Source organism: Clytia hemisphaerica, unplaced genomic scaffold (genome assembly GCF_902728285.1).
Source record: "Clytia hemisphaerica strain Z4C2 unplaced genomic scaffold, Clytia hemisphaerica genome assembly, whole genome shotgun sequence".
Classification (NCBI taxonomy): domain Eukaryota; kingdom Metazoa; phylum Cnidaria; class Hydrozoa; order Leptothecata; family Clytiidae; genus Clytia; species Clytia hemisphaerica.
This window is the reverse complement of record NW_027103668.1, coordinates 522,935-546,533: the sequence shown is the minus strand read 5'-3', so window position 1 is coordinate 546,533 and position 23,599 is coordinate 522,935. Positions and strand designations below refer to the sequence as shown.

The window sequence follows — 23,599 nt, the reverse complement described above, 5'->3', positions numbered from 1 at the left end:
CGCCCTCTCCACAATAAAATCAAAAGTTTCTTGTTCTGGATTCCTAACCCTTTCCATTATCTCGTTTATTTCTCTTTCATTCAGATTATGTAGACTAACACTTGGACTCATGTCAGTCGTACCCCTTTCGCAAGTTGTTTCCTCAGATTCCGAAGGAAGAAAAGCAAGAATTTCAGAACGTATTTGGTCTAATTGAGCGTCATTCAGGCGCTTTTTATTCAAAATATCTCTTCGAACATTTGCAAGTTTATTTGCATCAATCGTTGGACGAAAAACTTCACCTACGATCTCTCTCCACTCAGTATAAGTTTGGCTTGTTATCGTGTCAATCGGATTTTCTTGAGCGATGGTAAAGGCTCTGATAACATTTTTGTAATCCTCAATAGTCCATTTTTGTCGTTTTGGTTTATTTTTTGGTTCAATCACCACAGGATCAGAGTTGGTGGTTTCCCGGTTCTGATGTCCTTGTGGGTCATTTTGAGAGGATTGTATTCCAGTAGCAGATTTTTCGACCCCAGACTGGTTTCCCTCTGAGGGACGCGACCCTTGGTAACCCGCGAGACAGTCGATGCGGTATGGTTTTTGTTTTGGTTTCATTAGAATGAGATGTTGCATTTTCACCTTACTGCCAAGGGGTTTGTGTAAGGTTTTCCTTCCCTGGTGTTTTTTAAGGAGACACCATCTCCAGCTAGGTATACCGCCTGGATGCCACTCCGAAATTTAAAGCCCACTGGGGGCTTTCCCTGGGCGGGTTTATTATTATTATTATTATCTCATTTCTTTCCTTATATAAATTCAAAAGTACAATAGAGATTTCCTGTTTATAAATTATAAAGAGTACATCTCGTACTAAATAGTAGCAACATAAATTACCCTGAGGTGTATTTGATCGAGAAAAAATCGGAGCTTAGGTTTTTACACATCAGTTTAAAAACGTAAATTGATAATTTGATTTGAAGAAGCTATGGTTACTTCCCTGATGCTAAAAAGCACACTGTGATTTGAAAAGCGAATTGGGAAAAATTCCGCTTAGATCGTTAGATAGGTTTCGTTCCTAGATATAAATAAACTGATATATAAATAAACTAAAAGATATAATAAACAGTATATATTAGATAATATTTTCTTATTCAGGACTATAATTTCAGGATTTTGGGACAAGATTTATGTTCGAAAAGACGCTGTAAAACACTGAAAAGATTCACAGAATATTCATTGGTGACTCGATAATGATTCTGAACAAGCTTGATTGCGTCTCATGATTTATTATTATTATTATTATTATTATTATTATTATTATTATTATTATTATTAATTTATTTGTTAATGCAGGTCAGGTTCTATATACAAAATTATATACATATATTATATACAATTCCATATACATTGGCAGTAAAAACTGATGTGGACCTGCAGGCTAAAAAACGAAAAAGTAAAAGCAACCACTGCAAAGGCAAAGTGTTTTTTATACATGCAAAACTTGAGGAGATGGGATAAGGTTTGGTGTTATTTCTGTGGGAAAAAAAAAATTTATATTAATATATTTATATTCAATAAATAATAAATGTGTAAAATAATGTGATATAAGTATTTAGAGATTAAAATAAGTAATAAATAAGTAGTTCTAGAAATATATGTAGTCTTCATGTTGGAGAGCTCTCCCAGTCATATTAAAATTTATTTTGTCAAGACAGTCAGACTTTTTCAGGGCCTCTTTGAAGGCATCATAAGTATTTTTCTCCCTGATGGAATTAGGAATATTATTCCACACAATAGCAGCTCTATATTTGAAAGAGCGTTTATAGTCAACAAAAGTAAAGCGTGCTTGGTCAATTTTAGATGAGTTTCTGTTACCACGAGCAACTGATTTTGTAATGAGATCTGTTAAGAGGGGTGAACACAGCCCATTGTAGATTTTATACACTTTGCAAGCTATACTCTTTTTATAGTAGTAAGCAATCCCTTTCCAATTTGCAGAAGATAAAACATAGACATCAGAGACTGACTTCTTCAAACGATTGATGAAACGAGCTGCTCTGATATGGACTTTTTCAATACTGGACAATAGGGTGTCTGAACAATTTCCCCAGATAAGGATACCGTAAAGAACAGATGGAAGGATACCTTGAAAATAAATAGTAGAGAGAGTAGGTTTTGGCATTCCTCTCATTTGGTATAGCTTTTTAAGTTTAACACTAAAGCTTTTTGTAACTTTTTGAACATGGACATCCCATTTCAATTCATCATCAATTATTACACCCAGACATTTTGTTGAGTTTATCAATTCAATACTTTTGTTGCAGATTGACAAATTTTGAAGTGGACCGATGAAGCGGTTTTTGGACATAATCATAACTTTACATTTTCCTGGATGAATTGTTAATGAATTTTTTTTTTTGGCAAACAATTCTAATTCATTTGCGTTTTGTTGGATGTTTTTGATAACCGTGTCTGTGTCTAAACCCACAGTGTAGGCAGTAGAGTCATCAGCAAGCTGGTCTGGTTCGCAAGTAACACTATCACTCATATCATTGACATTTACTGTGAAGCAACAGGGACCAATGAGTGATCCCTGAGGCACACCATATTCTACGTTTTCATGTTGTGAGTGAGCTCCATTAATGACTGTAAATTGTTTGCGATTGGACAAGTAGCTTGTAAGAAAGTTTAGAAAGTCTCCTGAGACACCAGAAGCACTGAACTTTTTCAATAAGATGGGATGTGATACACTGTCGAAAGCTTTACGAAAATCAATAAAGAGGGTACCAACGGATTGACGTGAGTCAATAGCTTTTCTCCATTTCTCTGTCATATATAGAAGTATGTCATCAGTTGATCGTTGTGATCTGAATCCCCACTGATGTTCTGATTCAAGATTGTGCTGTCTAAGATGATCTGTTAGCTGAGAGCAGATGAGGTGTTCAACGATTTTGCTTGGAATTGATAACAGAGATATTGGTCTGTAATTCGAGCAATCAGTCTTTGATCCTTTCTTGAATACTGCTGTAACTTTTGAAGTTTTCCATTTGGTGGGAAAGGAGTTTGACGATAAACTGCAACTAACAACGTGTTGTAGTCCCTCAATTGAAGCTTCAGGGTTCAAAGAAAGATCTTTGGCTGTGATACTATCAGGACCACATGTTTTGCCAACTTTGACAGCAGCTTTGAAGAATGTTTTTAATAGTTCTTTCGAGAACTGGATTGTAGAAATTGTGGGAGTTATCGATAGATGTAAGGATTTAAGGTTCCGTTTTCATCGGTGGAGTTGCGAGTTACCGATGTTGGCAAAAAAGTTATTCATAGTTTTTGCTTTTTCAAAGTCGTCAGTAACTATAGTGTCATTTTCGTTTTTTAAGAGACCAATATGTTGCTTGTTTGATTTTCCTTTGAATTTTTTAACAGAGTTACGTGGGGTTTGTCTAGCTTTGGTCAGTAGTTTGTATCGATCGTTAATGGCTTTACGTACATCACCATTCATCCAGGGTTGGTTGTTATTGCGTACTCTCACTTTTCTGGTAGTAAAATATGCAACATCAATCATTATTGTAATTACAGTAGAATCTCTTTATCTCGAAACTTCCAAGGACCAAAATATTTGTTCGAGATAGAGTTCAAGATAGGGAAAGGAAATTAGCTGGAAACGCATTATAGGGACCAGGTATTTGGTTCAACATAGAGAGATATTCGAGATAGAGGTATAGGGTTCTACTGAAAACATGACGGAAGAAAACTAACTTTTTCAGCAATAAAACCTTTTTCGGTTATCTTGACTTTTTGTTTGGCGAAGACATGATTGTAATTTTTATTGTAATCTTATCTAAATGAATAGCATATATAAAATAATTATATAATTAACGGACATTATCTACAGCCGACTCTCTCAAATTCGATCGTGAAGGTACCGGAGATTCAAATTAAGGAGAGTCTTTAAAGGGGAATTAACGTTTCAAAATTGTCAACAAATAAATTACAGATTCAAATAGAGCTCATTGAGACAATTTCAAATATATATGGTTTATAGGGCTTTACTCTTCTACATCCGGAATAAGTGTTGTTTGAAAATTCCTTTGTACAAAAATGTGACGTAGCACACGCCCTGTGTTTTTCTTTTTTATAAGGGAAGAGTGGTGAGTGATGATTTAAAATGCAGTTTTTGAGTTTCTTTTTACCGTTAGAAAGTTCACTGCACCTTTGGAATACAAACTAGACTCTCCTAGTATTATTTCTTCAACGTTTTGCTATAACTACTCTAAAGAAGATTAATTTCTTATGTTTTTTATCTCTTTTACAACCAAATAAGAGTGTAACAGTAAGAATAGTTGGAGCGCATGTGACGTCACAAAATCAACAGAGGGGGAGTTTTTCTCGATTGTAGAGTCAAAATTGTGAGAAATTAAAGATTGAATAACTCAATGAATAAAATACATTAAGAAGTGGTTCTTTTTTTGTTCGATCACATTTTTCTTCCTCTTTAATGTTTCGAAAAAAAATCTCAGGGTTAATTCCAAACGTTAATTCCCAAGACTTTCCAAGCTGAGGGAGTCTTTTAGTTCGAATTACAAAAGAATTCGAATAAAGTAAGTTTGAATTAGATAGAGTTGACTGTAAATAGATATAGAGCAAACACTTGGTTAGATGGTTAGTCAAGGGGTTGGTCAGATAACCTTTGGTCCAACAAACTTTTTTCTAGATTCAGGGAGAACCTGGTAGTTAAGGAGACTAAATTTTATTATACTTTCCAATATCTTTACCTTGACCAGCTAATTCTAGGCTCATTATGCTTATAAAAAGGAGATTTTTTCATGACTGAATAATTGATCATATTTTATATTTTTTATCTCCATTTGACTTTGGATGTCAGTTAAAAGGTGGTGGTGCTATACTTTAACACTAACCAGGGAGGTCGGTAGTAAAATCTCAGACATTATAAAGTTTACTACTGTGGTGATAGTAAAAAAATTGAAGAGCCTTTTACTACCACTATCCATGGTAGTAAAATACAGTACCAGAATAGGTGGTATAGTGTCTGAAGCGGGTATCAACCACTTAACATGGCTAATCCAAAAACCAAAACTCAATTTCTAAGTTATAAGGCCAAAGTGTTTAAAACTTTCTCTGCAACTTTAACCCTATCCGTACTAGGCTTTTAGGGGGCCCGTAGCTTTTTTATACCCCCTCATAACTTTTGATATAGATATTCTTTTTACATGAAATTTGGCAAAAATGATTTTTGTAATGACTAAATAAAATTTAAAAGAATTTTGACGACATCATTCATCATGATTAAGTAAGCAAAAACCTGGAATTTTATTGTTTTTCAAGAAAAATCATAACAAATGAAGCAAGCTTTTAGAAAACAATTTCTGAGTCAAAAATGCCTCTTTTATCCTAAATATTCAATGAATTACGGTTTAAACAATATATTTGGAAGCGCCTCATACTTTCAATGGTCACTCAAACAAAACCCCTAGAATCTAATTTTTATTTTCTTTTTTTTCATAAGTCCAGCATAGCTGGATACTAAAGTATTTACACCAATTTTGAAGCAATGTTTGGTACGAAGCGTAACCCATCTAAGGTGGACATTTTTAATTTCAAGCGATTTTGAGCACCGGAAAACTCCTCTCAGGCTAGAAATATCAAAAAATTACGTTTTTTGGTCGATTTTTTTGCATTTTCACAATTCTCATCGAATTTTAAGCTTCAAGCATCTTCCAATCGATTTCTATGGGATTTTCCCTTCAGAAAGCACAAAAATCTCAAAAATCTTGTTTTTGGGAAAAATTTATTTTTTTTATTTTTCCAGAACATAAAATGCTGACCTACAATCATCCGCTAAATATTTGAGACAAAGGGGAGTTCCNGTGAATTAATGATTTTCCCATCAAATTCTTGGCATTTAATTTATCAATTCAAAGTAACCAATTAGATTCAAGGCAACGAGATGACTCATTTGCAAAGAATTTTTTAAACAGCTCTTACAATGAAAGTTGGGAAACAAATTCCTATGAAATGAAAAATAATGTATTTAGTAAAATAGTGGGAAAGTTTTTACATACCATGGTGCCACAGATCCGGTAGCCCTTAGATTTCAACCATACTGGCAAAAGGGGCCCTTTCGAAATTTGAATAAAATGGAAAATACACCAATGCTATCTCCACTAGAATCTTTGAGCTGGGAGCAAATTATCTTTCCCAAATGAATCGAAATTTTAACCCCCCATTGAAGGAAAAAGTTGCTCCGTGGTTCTGAGACAGGGGTGTTTTATCAAGGTTTCCCCTGCATTTTCACAACCGTCATCTCTTGTATTTGAAAAGATTGGGGTGGTTACTGCAGTGAAAAGCAAAAGTAGCGCAGAATGCAAAATTTTCTTTATACATAAATCAACATAAACTTAAATTATAGATGAATTAGCTGGAAATCCAAACCCTGAAAAAGCAACACCATATTTCTTATTGGTAATCTGATGTCTTGACACACTTGTTATAAAATGTCACACCAATTTATTTGAGACAGGTGTCTACTTTCCACTGGCCGCCATGAACCACAAATTGTCTGAAACTCAAAGAATTTTTAATGATGTTATAATCATCTATACACCAAGCTAAGGTCACCATCATCCATATATAGGTCACCCAGTGGTAAAAATATTTACGAAAGACGAGTTCGAAATTTCTCAATCAAGCTTTGTTTGTATTTAGCACTTATTTGTAACCTTGTAGATTGTCAGACGTTCTTTTGTTTTTGTCTTTGTCAAAACCATCAATACCGCTACTTTCATATTTTTTTAAAAGAAAATCTAGAAAGTTCACTTAGCTGGTCCCAATAGGATGGTGGCAGCAGCAATCCTTGGAGATTAAATCTCAGCGCTTTTTGACGCCAAAATCCCCAATCTAAAGCACCTTTGAAGCCTACTTTCACCCAAAAATGTTTGATTTGGAGATTTTTTCCCCTGGTAGTTCACTGATGGCCTTTTTGAAAATGTTATCTTCTAGACTGTCAATCTATTCATGACATACGTAAGCATGTTGCTTGTTTCTTATAAAAGAAAACATTTAAAAAGTCTTTTGTCAGGCCATCTTACATATTGACTTTCTAACTGAAGATGTTTGTGAATATGATTGATGGTATGATACTAAATGGTAAAGTAAACAAGTTAAGAAAAAACTCCGTAACTTCCACGATGCAAAATTTGGTTCCTTTCTAGACGCTGTCAGTACTGCTTGGTAATTTAACTGCCACACTGTCAATATTATACTTGCTGGTATGAAGACAGTGAATTGAGATAACAGTGTATAAAGGCCTATAAAGCTTCCTAAAATATCCAGCTACTTCAATGTGAAAATCATTAAACAGCACCAACTATATACGTTCACTTGATGAAAATGTTATGATTAATATGGCCTAATAGCCTTTTTCTCATTATATAGACCACTAATATCCTAAAGCCAAATTTAAACTGCTTAATTGATTACTTATACTCTTAATTCAAACAATATCCGTAATCAATCATCCTCAGCTGCTGTTAAACATCAATAAAGAAAATTTACGTAAAGAATAATTCAAAAACTTCGCTATTGGCACCAAGCTCTCAAAGACACAAGTTTCTGACGCAAATAGCCACATATTAGGAGCTCTGTTTAAAATTCTTTACTTAAAAAGCAACTAAAATAAATCTTTAACAGTTATTTTCGATCAAACAAATACTTTACTTTTTTGCATAATCATTATGTCATAAGAATTGCCAAGGGCTCCCAATTGACGTTCAAAAGAACGTCCAAATAACGTTCAATGAGCTTATAATGTCAAATAATAAACGTTAAAATGAGACATACCAACTTTGTATATCCTCTTATCAGCATCAAAATCTGATTGTTTTATCTTTTAAGTCCAATAATACTGAAGTCAAAAAGTCAAACTCATTGCTCATAAACAGACCTAGTCATTTTGAAACTGCTGCATTTTTACGTGCATAAGTTTGACTAAAGGCCGGTTTCCACTTGCGCGCGCTACGATCGCACTTTTGGGCTTCAATCCTTTTTGCTTGGAAAAAAGATTACGTCATAAAAATGTAGCGCGCGCTTGAAAAAAAAGTTGAACACATTTCAACTTTTTTCAACCGTTACGTCAGTTCGCGCCAATGGAGTTGCTTCATTTTTCTTTTGACCAATAGCGTGGAAGCTTTGCTCGAAAAAGCGCGATCGAAGCGCGCGCAAGTGGAGACCGGCCTTAAAAGTAATGGAAATTTAACTTTAAACAATTACCTAAAGCACCTTAAATCTCTGAAGTCAATGCATTGAAGCGCTTACGGAATCGACGTCATCAAAACCTTGCTGAAAATCAAACTAAATCCCCTAACGCCAAAAGTGATGAATTCAAGCGACCTTGAACTAGATGCAGTAAATCCCACATCGTGAGAATGATACGAATCAAAACTAAAAGACAGAAAGTGAAAACATTTAAAAAAGTTGTGGCACGGGGGGAGGTGAAAAACAAAAATGCTAAGGATTATCGATTTCATGTTTAGCATGGTTAAAGCTATAAATGTTAAGTAATGGGTCCCTTTTTAACTAATCTGTTAATGATTAATGATTAATTCCTGTACCTACTATACTAATTGAAGACGTTTCTTTGATTAATATTTTTCCTGCAGCATGGATCAATTATAATCAGTAACGTGTTTACAAATTTCTCGCCTGAAGGCTGGATTGAGTCTTTTTTTAGAAGCCTGGAGTCAAGGAAATTATATGGGCTTAACGAAAGTCTGTGACTTACTTAGGAAGGAAAGGACGACGCACATAAATAAGGGTAGAGAACTTTTGCAAAGACATGACTTTTATTTTTCTGTCAAGAAAGAGGAAAGCAAGAAGAACGTAAAGTCCTTATGTAGAACTGAAATAGAAATGTATTTTTACTATACGACTCGGTAGTATTCACTTCGAGTATACTTTGTTGGAAAAAGCTAACATTTTACAAAATTACGCTCTTCCAGAAAGTTTTTGTACATGGGGATGGAGCATATATTGGATATTTTGTCCAGGGAGTAGTGAAAAATCATCAAAATTCACAATGTCCGGGGGGGGGGGACAAATTTCCAAAAACTGTTATATCCTCCAACCCCCCATATTCAATTTTTTTCTGGAAGCAGAGCCCATTCTGACCTTAAAACTTTTCAGTTCCTAAACAAATTTAGTCTGCCAATTTTACAATAGCCTGTACCAGACCGCAAACGGGCGTTTTTTATACTTTGAACTTTGCGTTATCTGTTCAGTCAGTGAAGAAGAGTTTGGTACAGGCTAATTTTACAACTGAAGCTTTAATTTTTAAGGAAACAAAAGTGAAGTATCGAGTTCGCATCTTCTCTGCCATGTTTATTTATAAGATTTGCTGACAAAGCATAGGGTCGGGATATTTCCGATCGTCAATTTTCCTACGATTTAAAAAAATTTAAAGTCAAATGATATTCCCAACCTTGAAAAATGATATTACCGACCATTATAAAATTGAAATTACTGAAATTTGTCCAGACTAAATATATAGCATGTATTTTTAGATTCATGCAGTTTTTCTTTCAAAAAAACAAGAAAAACCACGTGGATATAGTAAAATTTTAAAACAAATTTTAGATAAACAACACAGTCCGGACGAAGAACCAATTTACCAATTATTTTGGTAATTTTCGAAAACAGATACTAAACTTTCTCCCCGTCTCCCCCAAGGCATTTATTTACGTTACTGATGAGCGTCAGAATATATTATGCGGTGCTATCAGTTTGCATAAAAAAGCCGATAATCCGCTAGAGAACCAGATTGATAAAGTCCGGACAAATAAATAATTTTAAATATAAATAAATATTTTCCTGATTTTTAGCTGATAAAAAAGTACAATACACCGCATGATTTCAATAAATTGTGTGCTGAGTATTATGGAGAGAATACTATCTTCCAGTAAAGACATTTGTCTGCACATAAGGTTCTGGCCCGGGGTTCTGGCCAGTGATAGGACGAAAAAGCACGTCAAACACGTGTAAACTTCTATGATATGCATCTGAGTTACGGGAATGGAAAAAAAGTCACCACTGCAGAATATGTATATTTTTTCAAATTCAACAATTTTACACGAATCTGCCTTGTCAAATCTAGCATTCAATGCTTCTAACTGTATGTATGTATAGATTTACAAATTACTAATTCCTAGTAATATTTGTACATGCGATTCCCTAGTACAACAAGTACACTGAGTACGAGTTGATCCAAAGAGTATGTAAATTTCATCGAAATAAATAATCATGATATTTTCTTCTTTTTCATTGCGCAATTGCATAGCTGGTCAAGAGATAATAACTCATTATCAAGAACTTGTTCTAAAAAAGATTTTGATGGTCTTCCTCTCTTTTTCGATTTATCATCATTGAATAAAAGCAGTTTTGGTGTTCGATTATGAGACATGCGTATCAAGTGTTCAGTGTAGTTTCGTTGCTGTTTCTTAACAAATATCGAAACATCATTCGTACCACACAGCGAGTGAAGACTTTTGTTATTTAATTTAAATCTATAATCATTTTCACTCACACGATTAAAACCACCTCTTACCATACGTCTCAATAGATTACGATATGTACCATCAATTCTTTCGTATTGATCGGCTGTCAAGTTCCAATTTTGACAAGAGTAAGTCAATCGGCTCCTGACGAAGCTACTTTAATCGTAGAAATTTTAGCGAGACTAATTTTAGCGGATATTAGCGAGTCAGGAAAATCTTGATTTTTTTTGTATTTATTTTAGCGAATTACGATTTCAAAAAATTTCGCGTGGATAAATTTTAGCGAATACTCGTGTTACATTATTGACTGAGTTCGTTTTCTAGCATTTCTCTGCACTGAAACCCTTCATATTGATAAAAATGTATCAAGGCAATATAACCAGAAATTTAGCGCGGATAAATTTTAGCGATCTGTCGATTCGGTGTGTTTTAGCGAGATTTATTTTAGCGAAAATAGGGAATACTCGCTAAAACGCTAAAATTAGTCTCGCTAAAATTTGTACGATTAAAGTATTGAAGAAAGTGATACGAGATTTCAAGTTTATTTTCACATTCTGCAATAGGGTTGACATCTCAACGAATTTACTGATAGCAGTTTGGATACGATAGCTTAGTTCAACATCTCCAGTATTCGGCTGGTCGTATTTTGTGAAAGCACCAAGATATTTGAATTTTTCTACGTTTTTGATTGGAATATTTCTGAGAGATATGATTGATTTTGGGTAATCAGGCTCGGTGCTATTAAGAATCATTGTTTCAGTTTTTTGCTCATTAATTTTGAGACCAAAACGCTCAAACACATTATCCAAAATCTCTGTAGCTTTTTGTAATTCAGATTGAGATTGGATAAAAAGGATCAAATCGTCAGCATACCCACACCATGGAAGGTTTACGTTTCCCTCATGATTTCGATTTTTTGATCTCATTGATAGCCTTTCTTCTCGGCTAACAGAACGAAGGTTGATACGATAACGATGTTCGTAGAATTTAATGTTAGCATGAGTGGCGTTATTAATGAAGATTCTCATTACGAAGTCGATGAATAAATTAAAAAGAAACGGGCTTTCTGGACCACCTTGACGCACTCCAGATGTGGTTTCGAACGTTGTCTGTATTTCCTCATAAGTGAGAGTTGTACGTTTGCAGAGACTATTAAGTATAGTAACAAGTCTAGGAATTTGGTCAGCAAGAAACGCATTTCGATAGATTTAAACAGCCAGTCTCTTGAGATGCGATCGAATGCTGCGGTAAGATCAACAAATAGTAGATACAGTGGTTGCAACTTCTTTTGGGTAATTTGTTGGACTCGTTGAACTGAGTGATTTTTTCTTGTAAGATCAAAATTAACAAAACCCCCTGAATAATAAAATGAAATAGAATCCATTCACTTTAAACATCCCCTTCTCTCAGACCCACTGGAAAAAATTGGCCAAAATATCGTCCCCGGTGGAAATCTATCCTCCCATTTTTGTCCCCACTGAAAATAATCAAATAAACCAATCCTTACTAAAAACTAATTACTTTTTTTCTTATCCCCACTGAATTTTCGGACTTGAAAACAAAAGAATCAAAATCCCCAGCCTTAAAAAATATGGGAACATCAATTTCCATCGAGTTTCAGTCCCGGGGGGGGGGGTACTTAGGCAAAAATAGGTGCTGGGTATGTGCGGACGGTAAGGGTTGGGTTTTTCACCTTTCAAAGTCTCTCTAAGGGTTACAAAAATCAGGAAATTTCAAAGTAGTCTCTCTAAGGGTGGGAAAAATCACGATTTTTAGAAAAAAAATTTGATTTTGAGAGAAAAAATTACAAAAAAGTCTCACTAAGGGTAGGAAATTTTTGAAAATCAGAGAAAATCTTTCGAAAAAGTCTCTCTAAGGGTCACTTTTTCACTAAAATTTGGTCTCTCTAAGGGTCGGTTTTCGGAGGTCCCGTCCGAACATACCACTCATTCACCAACCCTAGTACCCCCCCCCCGGGGTTTCAGTCCGTTATCTTCTTCCCCACTGGTTGAAAAAATCCTACCGGGTCTGTGAGAAGGGGGTGTCTTTAAGTGGAAAATATTTTTTGCTACCATACGGAAACGTTCTGAACACCTTGACAACAAAAAGAGGGGGCACACTTATAGTGAATGGACCACTAGTTATTGAAATAAGTTTTGAATTTGATTATAAACAGGGGATCTATAGTCTGTTCACGATAAGTATGCACTCTTTTTTTCTTTTAGCTATAACTTTTGAAGGAATTCTTCGTTCTTTATAAATTTGGTATCGTTGGAGAGATATTTGTGAGTGGAACAATTTGAAGTAAAAATGTCTTTAAAAAAATACTAAAAACGAAGATGAAAATGAAGAAGAAAAAAATGAAGATCTTGTAGAAAAGTGCTATAACTTTCATTTTCACTGGAGAGATTCTTTTATCCTAGGAGGTCCACACTGTGAAGAAATTTCACGAAAGTATTTATTCAATATAAAGTTATGATACAAAGTTAATGAAAGATTGACCCCCAAAAACAGCAGAAAACAGCAGAAAACAGCGTTTTTAGACGTCAACCAGCTTATAACTTTGTTTGATATCTTTTGACTTAATGATTATTTTTGAGAAATTTTTTCACAGTGATGACGTTCGATAATGAAGGAGTCGCTTCAGTGAAAATGATAACTATTGCACCTTTCTACAAGATCTTCATTTTTTTCTTCTTCATTTTCATCTTCGTTTTTAGAATTTTTTTAAAGACTTTTTTACTTCAAATTGTTCCACTCACAAATATCTCTCCAACGATACGAAATTTATAAAGATTGAAGAATTCCTTCAAAAGTTATAGGTAAATGAAAAAAGAGTGCACACTTATCGTGAATAGACTTTAAGACACCTTCGAATCTCCGCCGTCAAAGAATCACAATGTCTGATTTAGATCTATACTCAGGGACGAGTTGTAAAACACGACAAAACTTTTGATATTTTCCTTAAAAGAGGCTAATTTTTCGAAAAAGGTAGGGTTTTAAAGTATTCACAAAATCTTCGTGAATTTTACCGTGAAATGTCAAAGAAATTAGCAATCGTCGGTATATCATTTAGAAAAATGTCTTTACTTCAATATTTATCAATTTTAAAATTGAAAATCTTTTTGATAACATTTTTTAATTTTGGTGTTGCAACCAGATTGGTTGGTTTCTCTAAAAAGCATACAATGTTGCGTCTCAACATACATGCGTTATCTTAATGGTTTGACATTAATGGACGTTGAATGGACATACTATCAAAGGTTTGTGTCCAGTCTTTCCACTGATATGGCATACATGTCGGGTATCTTATGTAGATTATATCTCCTATCTTTTGTTATCATAATCTTATAAATAAAGAGGTGGTGATCAATTTTTCCATATTGAAAATTTTTTCCAAAGAAGGCAAAAATAATTAGGAAATAAACAAACCAAGGTTGGTAGCTTATTTAATTCTAAATGTTTTTCAACTTGTGCAGCATTTTTAATTTGGTCCAAACATGAGCTAAAATCTGCAAATCTAGGGTTGTAACGAAAGGCTTGATTCCACTCGCTGACTTGACAATTCTCTTTTAGTAGGGGGTGATCCCTTTGGACCCGTGACATCTTATATGCAACGCGAACAAACCTAGTCCATTACAAAGAATGAAGTTTTAGAGTTTTTTACCAGGCTTTTTTTGCTAAGGCCTTGAAAAATCTTTTATGACGAATTTTCAAAGTCAATAAAACCCAAAACCACTTATACCAATCGCAAGCTCTGGAAAAACGATATATAGTAAATAAAGGATATATTTCATTGAGTTTGAAACTTCGTTAAATCTTAGAGGTTAAGGAGTCTTCCTCTGACGTCAGTTTTAAGTAATGAAAAATTTGCTTAACCCTTAACAAAAACCCCTTCTCCCTAAAACTCTTTGAATACTTCATTCATTGAAATGGACCAGGTTTGATTGCGTCGCGTAAAAGATGTCAGGGGTCCTAAACCCCCTACTATTTTAAAAGTGACAAATAATTACACTTAAATTGTAACACTTTATATAAGCTTTAATTTCTCAGCATGAAGGCTGCTATTGTCATTGTTTCCACCATCTTGGCTCTTAACAATGGTAACCCAATCAAAAGAAATGATCTCTTAACCGTAAACGATGGAAAGCTGTTGATCACTAACGATGGAGAGCTGTTGACTGCGAACGACAGAAAGTTGTTGACCGTGAACGACAGAAAGCTGTTGACCGTGAACGATGGAGAGCTGTTGACCGTGAACGACGGAAAGCTGTTGACTGCGAACGACGGAAAGCTGTTGACCGTGAACGACGGAAAGCTGTTGACCGTGAACGACGGAAAGCTATTGACTGCGAACGACGGAAAGCTGTTGACCGTGAACGACGAAAAGCTGTTGACCGCGAACGATGGAGAGCTGTTGACCGCGAACGATGGAGAGCTGTTGACTGCGAACGACAGAAAGCTGTTGACCGTGAACGACGGAAAGCTGTTGACTGCGAACGACGGAAAGCTGTTGACCGTGAACGACGGAAAGCTGTTGACCGCTAACGACGAAAAGCTGTTGACCGTGAACGACGGAAAGCTGTTGACCGTGAACGACGGAAAGCTGTTGACTGCGAACGACGGAAAGCTGTTGACCGTAAACGATGGAAAGCTGTTGACTGCGAACGACGGAAAGCTGTTGACCGTGAACGACGGAAAGCTGTTGACCGTGAACGACGAAAAGCTGTTGACTGCGAACGACGGAAAGCTGTTGACCGTGAACGACGGAAAGCTGTTGACTGCGAACGACGGAAAGCTGTTGACCGCGAACGACGGAAAGCTGTTGACCGCTAATGATGATTGTCAAAATGGTAAAGTAGCATATCAAATACTTATGAACATCGCACGACGGGCATCTCGCAACTTTTTGTGGTGATGTTTGCTTGGATTATAGGTTTATGTTCATTTTCAATTTCATTTTATCCACTGACTGCTCCAAATAAAATTTTTCAAACTTTTTTTAATTTGTTTGTGTAGGGAGAGCGTAATCTGAAATTCGTAATATCTTTAAAACTAGAATCCTTGTCAATTCAAAACTAGAGATGAATCTGACTTACATTTGATGGCTAATTTAATGGGAAATTAAGATTGAAAGATTAGAATGAAAGAGAAAGTTATTTGTATTATTGTAGCATGTGTTTTCTTTGTGTTTAAAAATACCAGCTAATCCAAAAATACAAAATATTGAAAAACCTGTTAAATTGGTCCCTTCCAATTTATATTCATACAAGGGAGTAGGCGAACATTTCCAGGGGGTAACCTGATAAGAATTTGAGGTAAAATACTGATTTTAGTTCGTTCATCGTCACATTTAATGTATGAAGACATTTTTTACACGGATTTTCTGCATATTTTTCCATTTTCCAGGAGTTTCCACACATTTTCAAGAATTTCTTAAAAAGGTTCGTCCACCCCCATGGATTTTTAATGGAGCAGTCCATTACGTCAGATATCAAGTACATTATTGACTCATAAAAGAATTTAGTTTGATTGTATTTATTTCAAACCTAGCAAGTGAAGTTATAATAGATTTTTATCTATTAAACAATTTTTTCAATTATTTCGGACATGCTGTACGCTTATTTCCTCCAGCGAAATTTTCCCACCCCTTAAAGAAAACAAATTAACAACAGCTTACCAAGAGGACCGAAGATACCCAACGCACATGACCGGGTATTATCACTATGATAAAAAACATCTATTATCATCCAAACGCTATATAAGACAAATGAATGTTTTTCACTGTAACAAAGTTTATAAAAGGTTAAACCAACTCCTCCATCGTTCACTTTTATTCCCTCTTCCATTCAGCAAACAGAATTTCCTTTCCTGAAGCGTTGCTGTTGCGAGCTTGAAAAATAAATTAATTCAACCGGAATGATTTCTTATTGTCGTCCATGATAGGGTGAAGGAGATCTCTTCAAGTCTCTGAGCGAGCACAAGAAGCCTCGATGATATAAATATCTTGTAATGGCCTGAAAAAGAAGAAAAATGAAAATTTAGTTAATACCTCGCGAGATCAGAATAACTTGAAGATCGATTTAACTATTTGAATACTGTATTTGGCTTTAAATCATCATAAATTCAATGTTGGATTATGTTAATCAAATTGATTTGAAAGTAGCTGTAAGTTCCATATATAAAATATATAAGTAGAGATGATAAACCAGGAAGAATTTAAAATTTTTCGAAAATTTTCTCCAAGCAAATCTCACATTAAGGGGAGTAATTTTTTTTTCGCGAAACCGTTTTTTGACCCAATTGCTTTCATTTTTCTAAATTCGGATTTTAAATATTTCGTGAAAGTCACGAAAATCAATTCATTAAAGTAATTTTTCTAAAGTTCTGCTCAATACATTCTCTTCACTCTGGATGTTTCGAATAAAGAACTCACTTATCGGTGGTTTGGTCCGTTTGCACGTCACCGATTTTCTTGACCACCTTCATTCCGCTGTTCACTCGTCCGAAAATCGTGTGCTTACCTGAAGTTACATGACGAGAGAAAAATAAAGAAAACTTGAGCAACGCCTTACTATACGGATCTTTATGTTATGCGAAGAAGTACTGGCAGCGCGAACTACAATTACAAAGTGATTAGAACAGTTTTTGACTTTGTTATTAAGAGAGGTTTTTAAGAAAAGTTATTGAGAAATTTTTAGGGGGTAACCTTGGTAGATAAACTCTGAGATTAAAGTCTGTCTCAACATAATTTGCAGCGGAGACAAAAAAGGCTATAACTTTTGATAGAATTCGAATAAGATTGCGGTTTTGTGCTTGTTGAAAAGATAACCCGGAGTGGAATGTTATTAAAAAAAGAAAATAAATTAAAGATGGAAAAACGATGATGAAAAATGAAGAAGAAGAAAATCAACTTATTGTCATGAATGCAAAAAAAAAAATCAAAAAATATTCATTCAGTAGTCAAATAATACAGCTTAAAACTTTGCCCTTAACTGGTCGACTTCAAAAAAAAGTTTTTTGATGTTTTTTGATTGTTTTTGTGATAATCAGTGATAAACTTTCGACTATATCTTTCGATGGAATAATTCTTTCACATTAATAATGTTCAAAGATCACAGAATCACAAAACAAAAGAAAGTCCGAAAAGATTCATTCTGACATCAAAAATCTTGAAGTAACAGATGAAGTGATCTCAAGTAAAATATGCTATTTCGTATTCTATCTAATACATCATTCAGGCAAAAAGTTTATTAATTTTCTTCTTCTTCATTTTCAATCTTCCCTTTCCGATCTTTGTTGAGTTTTTTCTTTATCATAATATCCCACTCCTGTTTATCTTTTCAACAAGCACAAGACCACTATCTAATTCGAGTTCTATCAAAAGTTATAGCCTTTGTCTCCGCTGAAAATTGACGATTGAAGATTCAAACGCATGTCAAGGATGGCTGCATCAAAGAACGACTTTACTAAGCAAGACACAAAAGACATGTTTCCCACATGCACAAAACCAGAAATCCTATGACGTAGCCTCGATCCTCTCTCCAAGCACAAACGTCATTTATAAGAGGGTTCCCAATTCATCAAAGTACAAAGAAAAATAATGTACAAAAGAGAAGATCTCTTACCGTCCAACCATTGACAAGGAGCAAGTGTGATAAAATATTGACTTCCGTTCGAATTTGGTCCACTTAAATGGAGAACATAGAAAAGTACAATTTAAATTATTGGTTGTCATTTGTTTTACAAAATTACTAGCCGTCCCAGCGTCCGCCCGAGACGACTCTTTACCATAATAATTAAGCTCGCTTCGCTCGCTGGAGGAATATGTAAATGATATTTCTTGTATTTTTCAAAGAAAACGAACAACAATATTTTCTTGTATATTGAATGGAACATTATGATTAAAACCTTTTACTGTATTTTCCAAGGAAAATCGTGTAAAGAGAAAATGTCTTGTATTTTCCAAGGAAAATTAGATAAAAGACATTTCTTGTATTTGGTAATGTGTTGGACGGTGAAAAAGAATGCGGCTATTATATTTTGATTTTTCCCGACATGTATTTGGTAATGGAAACAACCTGAAGCAAATTCATGTATTTTTCAAGGAAAATCGAACAATATAATCTCTTGTATTTTCCAAGGAAAAAAATGCATAAGATAATTTTAATATGTTTCAAGAAAATTTTTTGCTACTTTCACCGTAAGCTGATTTTGCTAGAAAGCTAATAAAATGAGTTATTTTGAGAGCAAATCGAATCGAAACTGCCATTTTTTCAATGTAATAGTTAGGAAAGAAGATCTTTCATTGCTAAAATCTACCACAATCAAGAGTATCTTGTAAAACTATTCTTATGCTTAGAGTAATTTAACCATCGTGGCTAGTCATATCAGGCGCAGACATTCGAGGGTGACTTTGAAAGACTTTGAATAGCTTCGAAAATTTGATATATAAAAATGAAAAAGATAATGAGTAATTAGATTCAAAACGCTCTTAAAATGGTCAGAAAAGAGGATTACAAAAAGGAAAAAGAATACATCAAGTTTTCACAGTTTTAACTTTAAGGCTGTAAATTGACCAATTGAAAGATCAATACAGAAAAGGCGCTAAAAAGAATTACCGTGTGCCTCAGAAAAGGCTTCATGCGAGAATGGAAGAGTTCAGATTTAAGCATATTATAAAATATTATAAAATAGAGATAGAGATAGAGATCTCAATGAGCCATTCAAAACATTAAACATTAGTTCGGTTTCAAAGTCCATCATCTCGGTGCAACAAATACGAAGGAGAGTCAGCGAAAATGAAGACACGTCTCTCAAAACTTTTTATAATATAGAGGGAGAGGGACGAACCTGTTGGCCATGGATAAAATGCCAGCTCCAGTGTGTTTCAAATCAGGGTGAATCTCATCCTCAAACATCGGTCTGAAAGGAAGAATAACACGAATGTTCTTATGATACTTTTGTTTTCATCCTTTTGAGAAATATTATATATGCGATGGAAACCATTGTGATCATTCTTATCTACCTTATCGGGGAAAACTTCGTCGGGGGAAAAGTGACGAAATTTCGGCCAAGCGACGAATACTTTTCCCCGACGAAAATTTTCCCCGGCCTTAATGCGTTTACCAAAACCAGCAAGTGACGAATATTTTTCCCCGACGAAAATTTTCCCCGACGAAGTTTTCCCCGATAAATATATTTTTATGATAAAGAAAGGAGGCGCATCTCTTTGCTGACAAACAGAATATCAAAAGAAGTTCCAAAAATTTGCGCTCGCTCGGCACCGAAGCTTTTTCTTTCGTTTAAAAATGCTGTGTAAGCAAATGGTAGTAGATACTTTAAATGAAGTATTATGGACTTAAAGTTATTAATAACACGGTATGTAAAGTGGAAAAATAGTATTCAGCCAGGACACTGTATATAGTATAAAATCTCTCGAGTCTCGAAGGAGTTTTTACAATCACAGACTTGTGAATCCATACCCATAAATTGAAGATCCTCCTTTACCGGTTCCACTTGGATCACCTGTTTGTATCATGAAGCCCTGAAAAGAATATTAATTTTCAATCCATCAATCTCAAATTTCATAAATTACTTAGGGGCAAGTATAATTAAAATTAATTAAATTAATTAATTAATATCTATTAGAGTACCTAAGAAAGGTCCTTAATACCAATCCCATATTTTTGTCTTTATCTTGACATTGCCAAGTAAGGAAACTCCACTGAGGATAATTATTGAGATAGAGAGAGAAATTCAATTCAGATAAAGATACGACTTACACTAATAACGCGGTGAAATTTAGTTCGATCATAATAACCTCTTCGAGCCTACAAAATAAAAAATATACAGTACTCCCGCTTATAATCTCTCAACTAAAGCTTCATTTTGTGACAGTAAATATTTGGCAAAAAACTTGATCATATTATACGTTTCAAAGTGTTAATTGTTGTAGATATCACTAGACGGTTCCCGTCGTCGCAAACGCCGGTTTACATTGCGCATCAAAAGCCTGATGGTACAGTTGATGCATGGTCTCTAAATCTTTAAGGAGGATTCGAATTAACACCCCTGTCTCAGTGACCCAGTGGACTCTGAAAGTTCACCGGGGTGACTTTCAAAAAAATAAATTTTCACCGGGTTTTTTTTCATGAGCAAAAAATCCACCGGGTTCAAAAATTTTGACTTACTTTTCTCCGGGGTGAATACAAATTATAAGCGATTTTTTCTATTTTCAGCAGGAAATTGCACTTTAACAGTCCTTTGATAACCGTTATCATCATTCTTCTTATTAGTGTAAAAATTTAAGAGTCGATAGCCTAAAATCTCCTAAAATCTCCACCAGCACCTTCTTCGATTCAGGGGGTAGATTTAGGATGTTTAACAAGGGTGGTGTATGTTTGCTATTATGACGTAACGGCTACATCAGTGTGTGAGGAGGCGCCACCATGGTTGGCGCCGACGGTTAAGAAAATTTTTGAAAATAGGACCCTCTAGATTGGCTAAAAACGGCCTCAAATTTCAAATTGTTGAAAGTAAAACAGCAGTTTTTTGGTCGTAATATAGCAAGATTTCAGTCTTTTCAGAGTGGAAAAAGAACAAAATAGGTTTCCTTATTTAAAAAATGTTTCATCCTTAGGTTTAGGGTTCCCAAGGGCCTAAGCCAACTTGCTTTCTTGGCCATTTTGAGGCCTGAGCCCTTTCACTGCGTTGCGTATAAAAAGTGTGTAGCTAAAAAGTTATGATAGAAGAAGAAAAGATCCCACAATTTCTTTTAAAATTCATTGACTTTGTGAATGAATAGGCATCCATCTTACTAACTACAATAATAATGTCCACACTTTTTCTTTTAAAAACATGAAACCATCCAAACCTCACAAAGGGGGAGAATAAAACAACGTGTTGATTTTGATTTTTTGAAGAAATATACATTTTTGATGGAAACTGTTAACATTTCCCAGGGTATTAACTATTAGGTCGGGGGGGGGGGCACTGACCAGGGTATCAAGCAAATGAATTCTTGGCAGTGTCACATTGTTTTAAATCATAGCTAGGGATATAATCCATCAAAAATGAATTTAAAACATTACACGTTTTTTTTATATAAGGAACACATTTATGAGGAACTCGAGGCTGAAAATGGTCCAAAAAAAAAGGAATTGTTAAGGAACTGCCCAGGCTGAGGATAAGAAAACAAGTCTTAAGGAACAGTAAGAGTTTTCACTTGAACTAGCAATATCTTTTATTCTCCGAGTTCTTTGTTGAAATAGTCGATGTTTCGATAAAACCACACATTTTCATAGTTTCCTATGTAAATAAGGAACTCGATAAAGAACTTTGAGGCTGAGACTCTCTGTAAAAACAAGGAACTCCAGGCTCAGGGAGCAAAGTTAGGGTTCCTTATAAAAAAAACGTGTATATATTCCCAAGCTATTTCAAGTAACGTCGTTTGAGCTCTGAGTTTGGGAAGAAGCAAAGCACATCAAATTATCCCTAACCATTGACCGATTCATAATTTTGATAACAAAAGTCACATTAATTGCATGGTCTTGAAAGTCTGTTTATACTTGTATACTGTATTTGAATTGATTCAACAATTTCAGTGGTCACTAGAAAACCCATATCATGTGCTTCTGCTGCTGTTGTATTTTGCGGGCCATGGGTCTTGCAGCATCTGGGCAAAATGAATTATCCAAAAATTCCTCACAACAAATACAACCATGGTCTGAAAATTTCGCAACCAAGAGATACGAAGTACTTTCGTTTTCTAAGTTTTGAAAACGAAAGTGCTTCATAGCTCGAGATAGCAAAATTAAATTTTCAGACCGTGATATTGACCTTTTTCTTAATCTTAAATCAGCATAAAGTTTCCCCGGGGGGGGGGGCACTCTAGGTAAGTGACCTACCGGACGTGCGGCCCTTAAGGGTAGGTTTTTTGGACTTTGGAAAGTGCACTGTAAGGGTCGATTTTTGAGCAAGTGGTAAAAAATGCACTGTACGGCTGTAAAATTTGGAAACATTCCAAATTTTCAGGCCAAATTTGAGAAATTTGCCCTGAAAAGGGCAAAAAAGTTAGAAAAATTGCACTGTAAGGGTCGATTTTCAGCCAAATTTTTCCTGCACTGTAAGGGTCTGATTTTAGAGACCTGATTTTTGGGAAAGTTTCTGATCAATTAGTATATAATATGCAGGTTTTTAGCTCAAATTAGTTCCCGCAACGCCCAAATTAGTTCCCGCCGAAATAAGTGTTAATGTTAATGTTAGTGTGTATATTCTTTAAAGTCGAAAAAAGTGTACAAATATGTACTAGCTTTAAAGCTAATAGAGTTCGACTGCCTATTTACAAAATGATTCATTCATCATCATCTGTAGACGAATAGTCTACATCATCTGTTGATGCCCAATCGCTGACGATTTCTTCTGTAGTGTATTTTTGTTCATTATAATTTGAAGATATATTTGTTTGATTTTGTAATTTTTTAACGATTCGTAGTTTTGTTCTTGGGCTCCCTCTAACGCGCCAGTTGAAGTCTTTATTCTTATTGTCTTTGTTAAGTTTTTTTGCTTGTTCGTGCATCTCCTTTATCTTTTTCCGTTCGTTGATTGTGAAATCTTCCGTGATACTTACCTGAAAGAAACAAGTTTCTTTCAGCATGTGTAAATTCTTCATGATAAGATCTTTGTCATGCTGACTTTGTAGGGTGACTTTAAGAGGACGGCCATTTTTTGTTTTTCTGTTTCCTAATCTGTGGTGAGAGTAACATTTATTTCTGGAAACATTGATGTCCTCCAGGAGTTCTCGGAACCGAAATATGTCATATTTTTCCCCATTTTCTTCTTTTTCCTTATCTGGGCCTGAATATTCGAGAAACCCGTGAATGATGATATTCAGTTTTCTAGAGTCTATGTCTTTCTTTTCACTTTCTTCCTTCCGTTTTTGTTGTTCGGCAGATCTTAAGTCTTCTTTGTGCTTCTTAGTAATTTCGGCGTATGTTTTCTTTGATGTTCCCTTAAGGTATATATACTAGGTCACAGTGTGGAAATCACACTGA

At 34.9% G+C, this 23,599-nt stretch overlaps 3 protein-coding genes across 3 annotated transcripts in view; 1 reads left to right on the top strand and 2 right to left on the bottom strand.

Moving 5' to 3' along the window:
- Positions 1 to 23,599, top strand: part of LOC136803321 (sperm microtubule inner protein 8-like) — a 99,997-nt gene that overhangs the window by 20,501 nt on the left and 55,897 nt on the right. The window lies entirely within an intron of this gene.
- Positions 14,749 to 15,474, bottom strand: LOC136803334 (dynein heavy chain-like; the record flags this gene model as incomplete). The annotated part of the gene is given in 1 exon segment (XM_067060049.1): positions 14,749 to 15,474. A coding segment is annotated over 1 exon segment (726 nt), but the record flags the coding sequence as incomplete, so codon positions are not given.
- Positions 15,689 to 23,599, bottom strand: part of LOC136803297 (peptidyl-prolyl cis-trans isomerase-like 1) — a 10,818-nt gene continuing 2,907 nt past the window's right edge. Inside the window, exons 3-8 of the mRNA XM_067060016.1 lie at positions 20,330 to 20,377; positions 20,030 to 20,091; positions 19,398 to 19,469; positions 18,173 to 18,234; positions 16,981 to 17,068; positions 15,689 to 16,561 (exon numbers count right to left, since the gene is read on the bottom strand). Coding sequence (XP_066916117.1) covers positions 16,507 to 16,561; positions 16,981 to 17,068; positions 18,173 to 18,234; positions 19,398 to 19,469; positions 20,030 to 20,091; positions 20,330 to 20,377 — 387 coding nt within the window. The 3' untranslated portion in view covers positions 15,689 to 16,506. The remainder of the gene's footprint in view (positions 16,562 to 16,980; positions 17,069 to 18,172; positions 18,235 to 19,397; positions 19,470 to 20,029; positions 20,092 to 20,329; positions 20,378 to 23,599) is intronic.